This window comes from Apium graveolens, chromosome 11, assembly GCF_009905375.1.
Source record: "Apium graveolens cultivar Ventura chromosome 11, ASM990537v1, whole genome shotgun sequence".
Classification (NCBI taxonomy): domain Eukaryota; kingdom Viridiplantae; phylum Streptophyta; class Magnoliopsida; order Apiales; family Apiaceae; genus Apium; species Apium graveolens.
The window spans coordinates 11,840,993-11,854,312 of NC_133657.1; the positions used below are offsets into that span (position 1 = coordinate 11,840,993).

The 13,320-nt window shown below is 35.7% G+C and overlaps 1 protein-coding gene, 1 non-coding gene and 1 pseudogene across 2 annotated transcripts; all 3 read right to left on the minus strand.

The window, feature by feature from the left end:
- Positions 1-1,201: 1,201 nt before the first annotated feature.
- On the minus strand, positions 1,202-1,308 carry LOC141699178 (small nucleolar RNA R71). The gene has a single exon (XR_012565660.1). It is a non-coding gene; the product is annotated as a small nucleolar RNA R71 (small nucleolar RNA).
- A 3,046-nt stretch (positions 1,309-4,354) lies between these two features.
- LOC141695349 (putative pectinesterase/pectinesterase inhibitor 41) lies at positions 4,355-7,018 on the minus strand (annotated as a pseudogene).
- A 3,612-nt stretch (positions 7,019-10,630) lies between these two features.
- On the minus strand, positions 10,631-11,089 carry LOC141695350 (uncharacterized). The gene has a single exon (XM_074499603.1). It carries the CDS (start codon positions 11,087-11,089, stop codon positions 10,631-10,633), a length of 459 nt encoding a protein of 152 aa, XP_074355704.1.
- Positions 11,090-13,320: the final 2,231 nt, after the last annotated feature.

Below are 13,320 nucleotides of genomic sequence, written 5' to 3' on the forward strand. Positions count from 1 at the left end.
GATTGATATCCTAGTATTGGTTGTGCTTATTCGTCTTATGTGCGTAGCTAACATATAAGATAGCGTGTTAATCTCTATTGGAGCGACAACGAATATTGAGATTTAGAACTTGCCATGCTAGCATAGGTTCATGTATTGTATGCATGATTAGTGGGTAACTCTAACCGTTTTACTTGCCCTATGTAATCAAGATAGATAACTTATGCTTAAACCGTTATGTTGTCAAATTCTATAGACATATAGGGTCTTAATATAATTGGTGCCTATTCAGCTTCTATCCCTTTTGTGGATGTCTGGTAGAATGGTGCTCGTGCAACGAAAGTTAGCGTTTATCAGTTTCGTGTTATCTGATTAGTGTCATCATCATCACATGCTAAGTTTAAGAATAATGACTTTGAATGAAGTATTTAATGAAGTTAGAATCCCATGTTTGTCGTATATAGTAATTCAATCTCAATTCTCTTAGTTAATGTTATTTAGTATAATCTCTTAGTTTAATCAAAACCCAATTTGTTATTTGTCTTAGCATTGAGTGATAACCATACATTGTTGCATAGGTGCATAAATTGAACTTAACCTAAACCAGTCTCTGTGGGAACGAATCTGATTTATATCTTATACTACTTACGAACGCGTATACTTGCGTGAATATTAGCGCGTGTTTTTGCCCTAACAAGTTTTTGGCGCCACTGTCGGGGAATCGATGTTAATTTTTAGTTTATGTGCTTGTCATCAGTGGTCGTTAAAGTTCACTGACTCGGATTCTTTTACTTTCACGATTTATTTGTTTGTGTTTCAGGTACTCATTACAATGGGAGATCCAGCAGCACAAACGAAAGCCTTGATGGATTTTTCTCAACCCAAGATCAATGACATTCAATCTAGCATTGTTCGGCCAGCTATCATAACTTATGCTTTTGAGATCAAGCCTGGCATAATTCAATGGGTACAGACTTCAGTCCAGTTTGGGGGTTCTCCAATGGAAGATCCCAATACGCACATTAGGGATTTCATAGAGATCTGCGACACCTTCAGGTTCAATGGTATTTCTGAAGATGCTATTAAGCTGAGACCTGTCCCATTCTCTCTGAGGGACAAGGCTAAGAGCTGGTTACACTCTCTACCAGCTGGTTCGATTACTACTTGGGAAGATCTTGCTCAGAAATTTCTTACTAAATTCTTCCCTATGGCGAAGACAGCTGCACTCAGGAATGCTATTACTCAATTTGCACAGCAAACGGGAGAATCGCTATGTGAAGCTTGGGAGCGCTACAAGGAGATGCTTAGGATGTGTCCTCATCATGAAATGCCTAATTGGATGATCATCACTTATTTTTACAATGGGTTAGGAGCACAGTCCAGACCCATGCTCGATGTAGCATCAGGTGGAGCCTTATGGGTTAAGAGCTACGATGAAGGTTATGATCTAATTGAACTGATGGTTGCTAATGAATATCAGTATCCAACCCAGAGATTGCCACAGGGCAAGGTAGCAAAATTTATTGAAGTGGATACAGCTACGGCTATCACTGCTCAAATAAAGGCGTTGTCTATTAAGATCGATTATCTGGCTAACTATGGTGTTAAGCAGTTAATTAGTGGTTGTGAGCTGTGTGCAAGTCCGCATGTGACGGAGCAATGCGCTATATCTAGTGAATCAGCTCAGTTTGTGAGCAACTTTCAGAGATCGCAGCAACCGGTTCCAGACATTTATCATCCTGACAACTGAAATCATCCTTACTTCAGCTGGAGCAACAATCAGAATGTGATGCAACAGCCGTTCCAGCAGTTTGGAAATAAGCTATTCAACCCTCCTGGTTTTCAGCAACAAATTACACCAAAACAACAAACTCATGATGCATGTCTATCTTCGAATGAAAAATCTGAATTGGAGGAGTTGCGGCTTATGTGCAAAAGCCAGGCTCTTATATGCCAAAGCCAGGTTGTTTCTATCAAGACTCTGGAGAACCAAATAGGGCAAATTACTAATGCCTTATTGAATTGACCACCAGGAACGCTTCCTAGTGATACGGAAACAAATCCAGACAAGGGGGAAGTTGAAGAACAGGTGAACGACATCACCTTAAGGTCTGAAAATGTCGCAAGCCCCCAAATTCAGCAAGACGAAGAGCCTGAAAAATCTCAAGTTTCAGAAAATGCAGTTGTGGCTGAAGAAGAAGTGCAGAAGGAAGCAGAGGTGGAACCAAGGAAGACTACTGTGGAACACACTCCTCCTCAGGGTAATACAGGGGAGAAACAGATCTATCCTCCACCTCCTTTTCCTAAGAGGTTGTAGAAGAAAAAGCTGGATAAGAAGTTTGAGAAGTTTTTGGAGGTGTTCAAGAAACTTCATATCAACATACCTTTCGCTGAAGCTCTTGAACAGATGCCTAGCTATGCAAGGTTTATGAAAGGTATTATCTCTCGGAAAGTGAAGTTCGTTGACTTAGAGACCATTGCTCTAACGGAGGAATGCAGTGTTGTGCTGCAACAGAAGTTGCCTCCGAAGCTTAAAGATCCTGGAAGCTTCACTATTCCTTGCTCCATCGGAAACTTATCGTTCGACAAGTGTTTATGTGATTTAGGAGCTAGCATCAATCTGATGCCCTTATCTATCTTCAAGAAGCTTGGTCTGCCTGATCCGAAACCAACATACATGTCATTGCAACTAGCTGACCATTCCATCGCTTATCCACGAGGTATAGTGGAGGATGTCTTGGTCAAGGTGGATAAACTCTTCTTCCCTGCTGACTTTGTAATTCTTGATTTTGAGGAAGATAAGAAGATTCCCATTATCTTGGGAAGACCATTCTTGGCTACAGGTCGAACAATGATCGGTGTACAAAAAGGAGAGCTTTCGATTAAGGTTTACGATCAAAAGGTCACTTTTAATGTGTTCAAGGAAATAAAGTTACCCACAGCTAAAGAGGAGTGCTTTAAAGTACAGCAAATGCAGGTTTTGAATGAACCTCCTTGGAAGAGGAAGTTGGATTTTCCATTCGATTCTCTTGGGTTAGCAGAGCAGAAAATTTCTCAGGAGCGCCTCGAGCCGTCTATTGAAGATGTTTCCACACTTGAGCTTCACCCACTACCAGATCACTTGAGTTATACATTCTGAGGTGCACCACATGATAAGGGCTTGGGATATATCTTTGATGATGTAGAGGGTAGTCGAACGAATCCTACAGTGCCTACAGAGGGTTCTTCTCATGTGCAACAGGTAGTTGATAGGACTGGAGTTGGTGATGAGCAGTACAGGCGAGTAATTAGGCGTATGGAGGCCATGCACGACATTCACCGTCATTTTGCTGCAGATTTGACACAGGCTTTGAGCACTATTTTCTGAGACACTTGTGGCGAGGTTGATTGGCCACCTGATCCTCCACCCGAGGAGGGTGATCTTTCTGACGACTAGGTATGCCTGAAATCCTTATTATTAACTTCAATGAGGATATTGAAAGTTTTAAGTTTGGGGGTGATAATGTAAGGATTAGTAGTGTGTGTCCATATAAATTCGTATAGATTCATATTGCATGTTTAGTTGTAATTCATTCATATTTTTGCATGATTCACTACTAGAAAAAACACCTTAGACATCGGTTAAAAACCGATGTCTATGTAAAAAATGTATGATGTCTTCGTGACTGATGTTAAAGATATTTTCTCATAGACATCGGTTAAAAACCGATGTCTAAGTAATCTTACACAACGTTTCTGGAAAATTTCTGATGTCTAATTCACATTATTGTTTTCTAATTGAGTTATGTCAAGTTCAGAAATGCAATATTAGAACGATTAGGCCTATTTAAAACTATAACACACAAACAATATTTATGAATTAACATCGATTAAAATTAAAAAATTGATGTCTCAAACGTATTAGACATTGGTTGTTTTTAAAGAATCACTGTTAATTTGAACAATAGACATCGATTGTTTTCTAAATAACCGATGTCAATTTGAACAATAGACATCGATTGTTTATTAAATAACCGATGTTAATATGATAAATAGACATCAGGTGTTTATTTTTGAATTGATGTCATTGCCTTGTTTAGATGTGTTAATATCCTTTTATTAACATCGAATATTAGACAATGTATTAACCAAAATACTGAAAAAACTTAATTCTCAAAACTCAACCAATATATATATATATACATTATTACTCAATTGAATTTAAGATCAACAAATTCTCAATGTGTACAACTAATATCAAATATGTTTATCATTCTAAACAAAGTACAACTAATGTGTAAAATCAACCATATTTCTAGTACTCAAGTCATCCCCTTTCATGCGGGCTCCAATTTTCTTTACCATGCTTCCAATCAATAAAAAGATTCTATCTCGCCTAAAACTTTTCCAAGCCTTGTGCGACAACAGGGTTGTCAGCAGGGTTGACAAAGCCAGACCATTTCAATGACTCGAACTGAAAAAGAGGGAAGCCGGCATCGGGCTTGCCACGACATTTATAAAGCATATCCTTGCATTGGTTTCTGCATTCAACAATTCAAATGTTACATTTACCTTTTTTCATATCAAAGACAGCTTTAACTTGTATCTGAAGATCTAAATAAATAATTACCTCGGCTAAATGCAGCACAAACACCAGATTGCACAAGGGTAAATACAATATCCTGGGAAGAAACTATCTCAATTACTTTTGAATCAAAAACTTTCTAAGGCTATAAACTGTATTATAGACATTGGCCTATATTATAGAAATTAACACTAATTTTACGACATTATAGACATGTAACCTGTGATTAAAAAACTGGCTATAAACACATATTAATCTTAACCTGTGATTAAAAAACTAAGACTTTCTGAATCAAATTAAATAGCAGCAAGAAAGTTATGGATATAATACTCAAAATAGAACTGTGACATGCCATATAAAGTATAGCAGCGGCCTTCAGCGATCCGTTGAGTTTGGTTCTTCTTAGTCGAGCCAAGGCTTCCTGTTTCATGCCCTTTGCAACTACCTGAAAATATATTCCTTAAAGTATATTTAAAGTGTTTTTTCTGATTCAACTTAAAGTAGTTATAATTTTAATCAAAACATAAATACATATTAAATTATCCTATCCCGCGCACAAATCCCCGTTTATCATAATTGTCGAATCACACAAAGATCAAACAACAAAAAAAATTACGCAATCAAAAACCAAAACAATCAGCAAACACTATAATACATATATAAGAGGGTGGGTGTGATAACCTAAAAAGAAGTAGCAGGAGAAGGATGATTAAGTACAGATTGCCACTCTCCAAGCATCTGATTAACTTGTTCTTCTAATAAAGCAACATCATTAGTACGACTCTCTTTTCTAGCTAATTTAAGATCACAGAACATACCTTGTAGATCATCCACTCTATTCTTTGCTCTTTCTTTCATCACCTGTAGAATATACACTGTATCAGAGCTGAATGAATAATTTACAGCCAACATCTACTGAATAAAAAGAAAAAAACTGAAAATACATTTAAATTTACGTGGATAGATGTTGCAATCTTGTAGCACAGCGGCTCCGTTGCCAAATATAAAGTCGACTGTGCCATATATGTCACATTCTGTGTAGAATTGCCTATTGGAGTGGGGATACAGGGTATCTTGATACCCTTCAAAGCTGCAGCTATAGAATGTTGACATATATGCCCTACTTCGCATTGCAACTGCCTGGTGATTTACTGCCCCTGCTGTGTTCTGGAATGTTATATTTACTGCTACGAATCCCTGTCCCACTACAGCTGCATAAACAACATTGAATCAGTATATGTTACAAGTATTATATAATATCGAAGTATAAAATATTACAAGTTAAAATTGACTCAATTAAATCAAGAAATTAATAATGTCTTACCAAATATTGCAGAGTTAAAAGTTGCCAAGCCATCAGCAGTACTATGGTTGCCAGTGATTACTGTCTAGTTAATTCCATCACCAATCATCATAATGTACTTGTTATTCTTTGGAATGGACACATATTCTTCATAGACCTCAACTATGACATATATCACAAAGTAGCCATCACTAGCTACAGTTTTGTTGGGAGCCAAAGTTAAGGCGTCATTGATGGTTGTAAAGTCCCCTGTTCCATCTTGACTCACGATAACAATGTTACTCAATATTATATAATCATTATCATCTTGTAGAAGATGTCTGCGACCTATCTTTTGAAGAATTGCTTTATTTTTGTCAGATGTTTTAAAAGGGAATCTAACGTGTGCAAATGCTCCTCTCCTCTTAGGAGTACGAGATAAAACTCTTTTTGTAGTTGGAACCCAACCTGTTTGGAAAAGAGATAAAGAAACACTATAAAACTTAGTTGCATTAACAAGAGGAACAGATACTCTATCTTTCAAACTCTAAGAAGAAGCAGTTTCTTCGAGCCCGTCTAAACAAGTTTATGTATTGGTTAAAATAGATATCATTAATGTATGAACAGTGTCTGCTTGAGAAACAAATAAGGTCTGAGCTTGCTTGATTATTGTGGAAGACTATATATAATCAACATTAAGCTCAGCTAGTAAACTACAATCTTTAAGACCAGCAATAGCTCCGGTTGTCAAACCAGAGCTTCGCTGAAGAAATTTTTGTGTCAATGACAAAAATGTACGAGCAGTTGATAAGGAGTTGGTGAAGGATGAGCGTCCATAGCCATGCACTTTGGCGTTGTTGTTATTCAGAAGAGAAGATTGACATCATATACACTATCAAACTTGATGCATTACACATCATATACAACACAAAACATAAAATTAATTATGAACACGAAGATACACATAATAATCATACCTTGAAAGGCCAATTTTCACAATAAAATTGGCAAACAACGCGATCACTAGCTTTAACAACAGAAAAGAACACCTTCAAGACATAAATCTCCATGTACTCACCATAACCTAATGCAACTCCTTGTCGCCTCTTCTCGACCATTTTCTTCATCTTATGTAAACTCCGCTCTCTCAAAACCTTGATATCCTTCAAATCCAGACGATCTGGAGCTAACATCCCTCTTGCTCAAATTCTCTCACTCTTTGATAAAAAAATTCAAATGCATAAGAGAGATATAGAACATTCATAAATCAAGACCAAAGAGGTTTTCTTGAGAGTAAAGTTTTTAATTACTTACCCCAAGCTTTCTCCTTCACTTTCTCATAAATCTCATCCACAAGCTTTGGAACCTCCAATTTGAGATGGGTACTGATATTTCAAAACTTGTTGAAAACACCAATAAAAAATAAGAACACAGAAAAACAAATCTTGATAAAGAAAACAAAACCCAATTAAACAACTAATCCAAGCCGGGTCGAGAAATTAGGGTTTCTCATAGCAGGAGTTTGATTAATTGAAAATTTATAATTTGGTGTTTAATTAGAACCCTAATTAATTGCAATGTCAGATGGTGATATAAATTAGGGTTTTAATTATGGAAATATGGTCACAGATAGAGAGATGAGAAAGAAGAAAAGAGAGAGAGAGAGAGGTATGAGAGAGAATGAGAAAGATACAGAGAGAGATATGAGAGAGAATAAGAGAGAGATGCCGGAGAGGAAGAGAGTTGAGAGGAGAGATATACAAGAGAACATGGGTTTAGTTTTTGGTTAAGGGGGGAATAATTGGGAAATAAAAGGGGGGAAACTTTCCGCGTGTTTTTTTAATTTTTTTTAGTTAATCATCGACAACGGTTGTAAACTACAACCGATATCTATAAAACAAAGACATCAGTTATATGAAAACCCGATGTCTAACTAACATTTTCATTTTTGAAAAATAATTATAGACAACGGTTATTTTCTCGACCGATGTCTAATATAAGCAATAACATCGGTTTTAAAATAACCGATGTCTAAAAGAACCTTAACATCGGTCGTCTGAGCAACCGATGTCTAAGGACCGATGTCTATTGACATAATTCTAGTAGTGATTGTTCATTTAGGACATATTTTTTTATTTTTATGTGATTTCATATAGTTTCATTTGCATGCATATTTAGCATGATCCCTTATAGATGAACTATGATATTTTAAAAGTTGATGTTGATTTGAGTGTGGTGATGACGAATAGAGGGATGTTTAAGTCCTAATGAATTGATTTGCATGCCAGAAACAAATATTTTCACAAAGTCTTATAGGGTTGCTTTTGATCTAGATTATGATCATACTTGTTTGTTGTTGAGATTTAATCACTTGATTATAATTAGAATTTGTGATATTCTCGTAATGACGTAAAAACACTGATTTTTTTTATCTGGAGAAAAACTTGGATTTCATTGCTAGTTGTTGTAAGGCTAGGCGTCAAATGGCTAGTAGCCGGCTCATATTTTTATGAGTAGTCTAGGGTTGAATGAGATGGAGCGAAATGCACTCATTCAGAAATTATTGGAAAAAAAAGAGAGAAAAAAAAGAGAAAAAAAGTATGTGTTTATGCATAATTGATCAAGAGTGAGCTCTTTAATACTCGAGTTATTAAGTTCTAGGGGACTTTGTGCCTAGTGACCTAAGGCTTTTATAGTCTGGGATCCGCTAACGTAACGCTCGCAACATGGATATTATTGTATAAGTCTTTTGGGACCTCATTTATTACACAGTCAAATAAGCATCTTCGTTATGTGTTCAATAATAGTGTAAATCCTTGTATAACTCTAGTAGAAAGGAGGTGTTGTGAGTCATAATGTGTTTATTGTCTATTCTGTTTATAAACCTTTGATTGTTTCGATGATAGATAAGTTATGGTTATTGATCTAGTTTTGAGAGATATCTGTTAAGCATTCCACACACGCACATTTCTGGTTTATGAGTTGGTTTGTGGGATTTATTCGAGCTCTGTTTTAAGTCATTGCATTCATAGAGGCATTGGCTTATTCATTTGGTAATGGTTATTCTGAGGGGATCGATTGCATTATCATTTAGTTGCATTCACGTAGTTTCATTCATGCATTAGGTTTGTTTTGTAGTTTTGAGTCTGTTTATGCTTGAGGACAAGCATCGATTCAAGTTTAGGGGTGTGATAAGTGAATTTTATATCCACTTGGAACGCTTCATTACAAGCTTAAATTGGTGTTTTGGACTCAAGTTGTTGGTATTTTGATGTATTTTTGTGTTATTGTATTTCAAGTATCAATTATATAAAGATATGAGATTTTAAAGGAAATATGATGGAAAGTGATCAGATTTGGAAGCCAAGGCCATTGTCAAGTTGTAGAGAATCTCGTTAGCTTCGTGTGGGCAGTTGAATCACCTAATTCTGACGAGTAGAACTCAAGTTATGGCCAAAATAAGATTCATCAGAATTTTCCAGAAAGGTACCACGCGGCCGCCTGCTAGTGGAGGCGCCCGCCTGGTGTGCCACGCGGCCGCGCGCTGATGCGCGGCTGACTTCGCTGACTTCGCTGAAAAAACCTTTTTTGAGTGGAATTTGACGATTTTAAGGGTTCAGGTCCAATATGGGCTTATATATACTTAAAAAAAAGGTTTTCATCATCTGGGAAGATTGAGATACCAAGGAGAAGACCTAGAAGCACAAAACAACTCCGAAAAAGAAGATCTTGTTTCCAACTTGTGATTCTTTGAATTAGTTGTAACTTTGGATGCTCGTTTTCATTCTTGTTGAACCTAGATCTCGTTTATTTGTACTTTAATTATTATTCAGTTTATTAAGACCTTGTTTTATACCATGCTTTCATTGAAACCCATGGTGACGATGAGTTCAATTATGGGCTAATCGTTGTCATGGGATTCTAGTGGATTTACTTATGGATTTCTATAGTTAATTTATTTCGATATCTTGGTGTGTGGTGATTGATTGATATCCTAGTATTGGTTGTGCTTATTCATCTTATGTGCGTAGCTAACATATAAGATAGCGTGTTAATTTCTATTGAAGCGACAAAGAATATTGAAATTTAGAACTTGCCATGCTAGCATAGGTTCATGTATTGTATGCATGATTAGTGGGTAAGTCTAACCGTTTTACTTGCCCTATGTAATCAAGATAGATAACTTATGATTAAACCGTTATGTTGTCAAATTCTATAGACATATAGGGTCTCAATATAATTGGAGCCTATTCAGCTTCTATCTCTTTTGTGGATATCTAGTAGAATGGTGCTCGTGCAACGAAAGTTGGCGTTTATCAGTTTCGTGTTATCTGATTAGTGTCATCACCATCACATGCTAAGGTAAAGAACAATGACTTTGAATGAAGTATTTAATGAAGTTAGAATCCCATGTTTGTCATATATAGTAATTCAATCTCAATTCTCTTAGTTAATGTTATTTAGTATAATCTCTTAGTTTAATCAAAACCCAATTTGTTATTTGTCTTAGCATTGAGCGATAACCAAATATTGTTACATAGGTTCATAAATTGAACTTAACCTAAACCAGTCTTTATGGGAACAAATCTGATTTATATCTTATACTACTTGCAAACGCGTATACTTGCGTGAATATTAGCGAGTGTTTTCACCCTAAAATTGATGCTTATAGGTCTAGCATTTAGTGAGGCAGAATCAGCACTAAAGTGTCCTCCTGAATGAATTTCTTTTTGTGATTCTTCTTGCAAGATAAGACTGTATGCTTGACTAACAGTAGGTAAAGGAGACCTCATCAGCATAGAACCTCACGTGATTGAATATGTGTCATTAAGACCCATCATAAACTGAATAATCATTTGATCTTGTTGGAATTTAGATAGCTTATGAGATGCACCACACTTGCAGCCACAAGTACAGGTAGGTATGAGAGTGAGAGAATCAATGTCATCCCATAACATTTTCAGTTTAGTAAAGTAATCATCAATGTTGATGCTTTCCTGAGACAGTTCATTCAATTCATTGCCAAATAGTTGTGTTCCGTTCGAGACACCATAACGTTCTTCCAGTTCTATCCAAATTTGATGTGCAGAATCTGTAGAAATCACACTCCTTCCAATGGATTTTGACAATGCACCAAGAATCCAGGATATGACCATATCATTGCACCTTGACCAACTCTTGAATGAAGCACTGTTAATGTCTAGTTTTGGTAAAGTACTATCAACAAACCCTAGCTTATTACGAGGAGATGATGCAATTGTCATAGAACATTTCTAGTTACCAAAACCACTGCCATCGAATGGATCACCTACAAGTTTCATCCCTGGACTATCCGAAGACTGAAGATAAAAATGATTATCTTGAGGTGTGGAATCATGATGATTATTGAATGATTGTTGAGAATTAGAGTGTTCAGGAGTTTCTGACATCACAGTGATAACAATAATGCACACAAATGATCAATCAAGATAAACAGTTACGAAGATAAGATGTTTGATAAATTGCCAAGGAGAACTATGAGCAAATCGAAGCATGATAAAGCAAACAGTAATTAATTAGTAAATTATAGATTGAAGGAGTGATGAGAAATGATCAGATCAATTAAACACAAACCGAAAATGATCAATTAATTAAAGATGCGATCAATATAGGTCAATTCTACATGTATAACATGAACTATAGTTTGTAAACAATCTCAAGAATATGAATTGTAAAATATATCAATCAAGGAAAATGAAGACATCTGATCAAGCGAATACAGTACAAGAATCGTAATAAAGAAATTGCCATTAGTGTAATCAGAAGCTTTCAATTGAGATGCGATGATGAACTTGAATGCAGAAGTGTAGATCGTCACTATTTCATAGCTCTGATACCATGTAAATTTAGTGAACAACCAGAGAGATTCAATAACCTAGAGAGAGAGAGAGAAGATTTTTGTATATTGCGGAAAATGTTACATTTCAGAAGAAGGAAATATTCATGTATATGTACAAATCATGATGGCCGGAAAAGTTGTTTGAAATGTAACTATTTACAGCTAGAATTTAATCTTATATACAATAAATAATATTTCATAATGATACTAAGTGTCTCTAACAACGATCCCAACTAGATATAGATATTAATTTAATATTTCTAATCTTTGTCTCATGCTTATAACGGTTATTAACTAAAATAAAATAAATTAAACATATCTGATATATACGGTCCACTTATAACATGGTGCGAGAGAGTTATGTAGCCGTACTCATTAAAAAGAACCTAAAAGTAGCTTGGCACCGATTTTAGCCTTACTCGTTAAAAAGAACCAAGAAGTTACTTGGCATCGGTTTTCAAACGATGCTACTAAAAACCGAATAGACATTAACATTGCTACATCGGGTCATCAAATACATGAAGATTGTATATTCTTCATAGGAATATATGTTTATTGTTGGGAATATGTTGTGAACTTGATAATTTCATTAACAAAACACCTTAGTAGATTTAACTTAGTGAGAAATGCAGCACCCGACGAATGATCAATTATAGTCCCGACGGATGATTCAATATAGTCCCGACGAGTCACTAATTGATATCCATCGGGTGAGTAGCTTATGTAACAATAAGTCATGTAGCACATTTTTGCAAACATCTTTGTATAGATTTTGTAGTAGTTTATGAGTCATGTAGACTACCAGTAAATGTGCAGAATAGGTTGATTAAATGTAAATATAAGATGTCTTGTAATTCTGCACAAATAAAATGGAGTCAAGTGATAAATGGCTACCCGGCGGATGATTAACAAAGCTACCCGGCGGATGATCAATAAGGCAACCCAACGGATGACAAGCATGTACCCGACGGATGATCAATTCAAACATCTGTTGACAATGACAACACAGTCACATGAGTTGGGTGTTTGCGAAAGGAATGTGGCAGCCTGTTTAACAGAAAATGAAGAATAAAGAAGCATTACCATTTCCATGCAAGTTAAGAAGATTTTCAAAGATGCTGGAATAGAGTAGTGAAGCAGCATGGAGTTTGACTTGATAGTTTTGTTTTATTATCATGTCTTATTACCATGTAAACTTGGTGGTATATAAACCAAGTGTAACTAGTAGAACAAACAACTAAGCAAACACTTTTAGAAGAGAAATAGAAAAAGTTGTAACTATTAAGAATTTCTCTGTAGTTTGTTTGTTCACTTGTAAAGCAGTTGTGAGACAATTTGTTCTTCAAAGAGTTCTTAATTCGATATATATATAACTATATATATATATGGTGGATACTTTCAAATCCACCAAAAAGTTTTAAAGACTAGTGTTTTTATTACTTTGTGTTTTTGATTTATTTAACTTGTGATTCCACACCTTGCAAATCAAAACACTTATATATATAGTTTGAGTTAGAACATTTTTAGTTCAAGAAAAAGTTTACTAGAATTACATTCAACCCCCCCCCTTCTGTAATTCTTGCTGCATTGTTAGGGACTAACAATTGGTATCAGAGC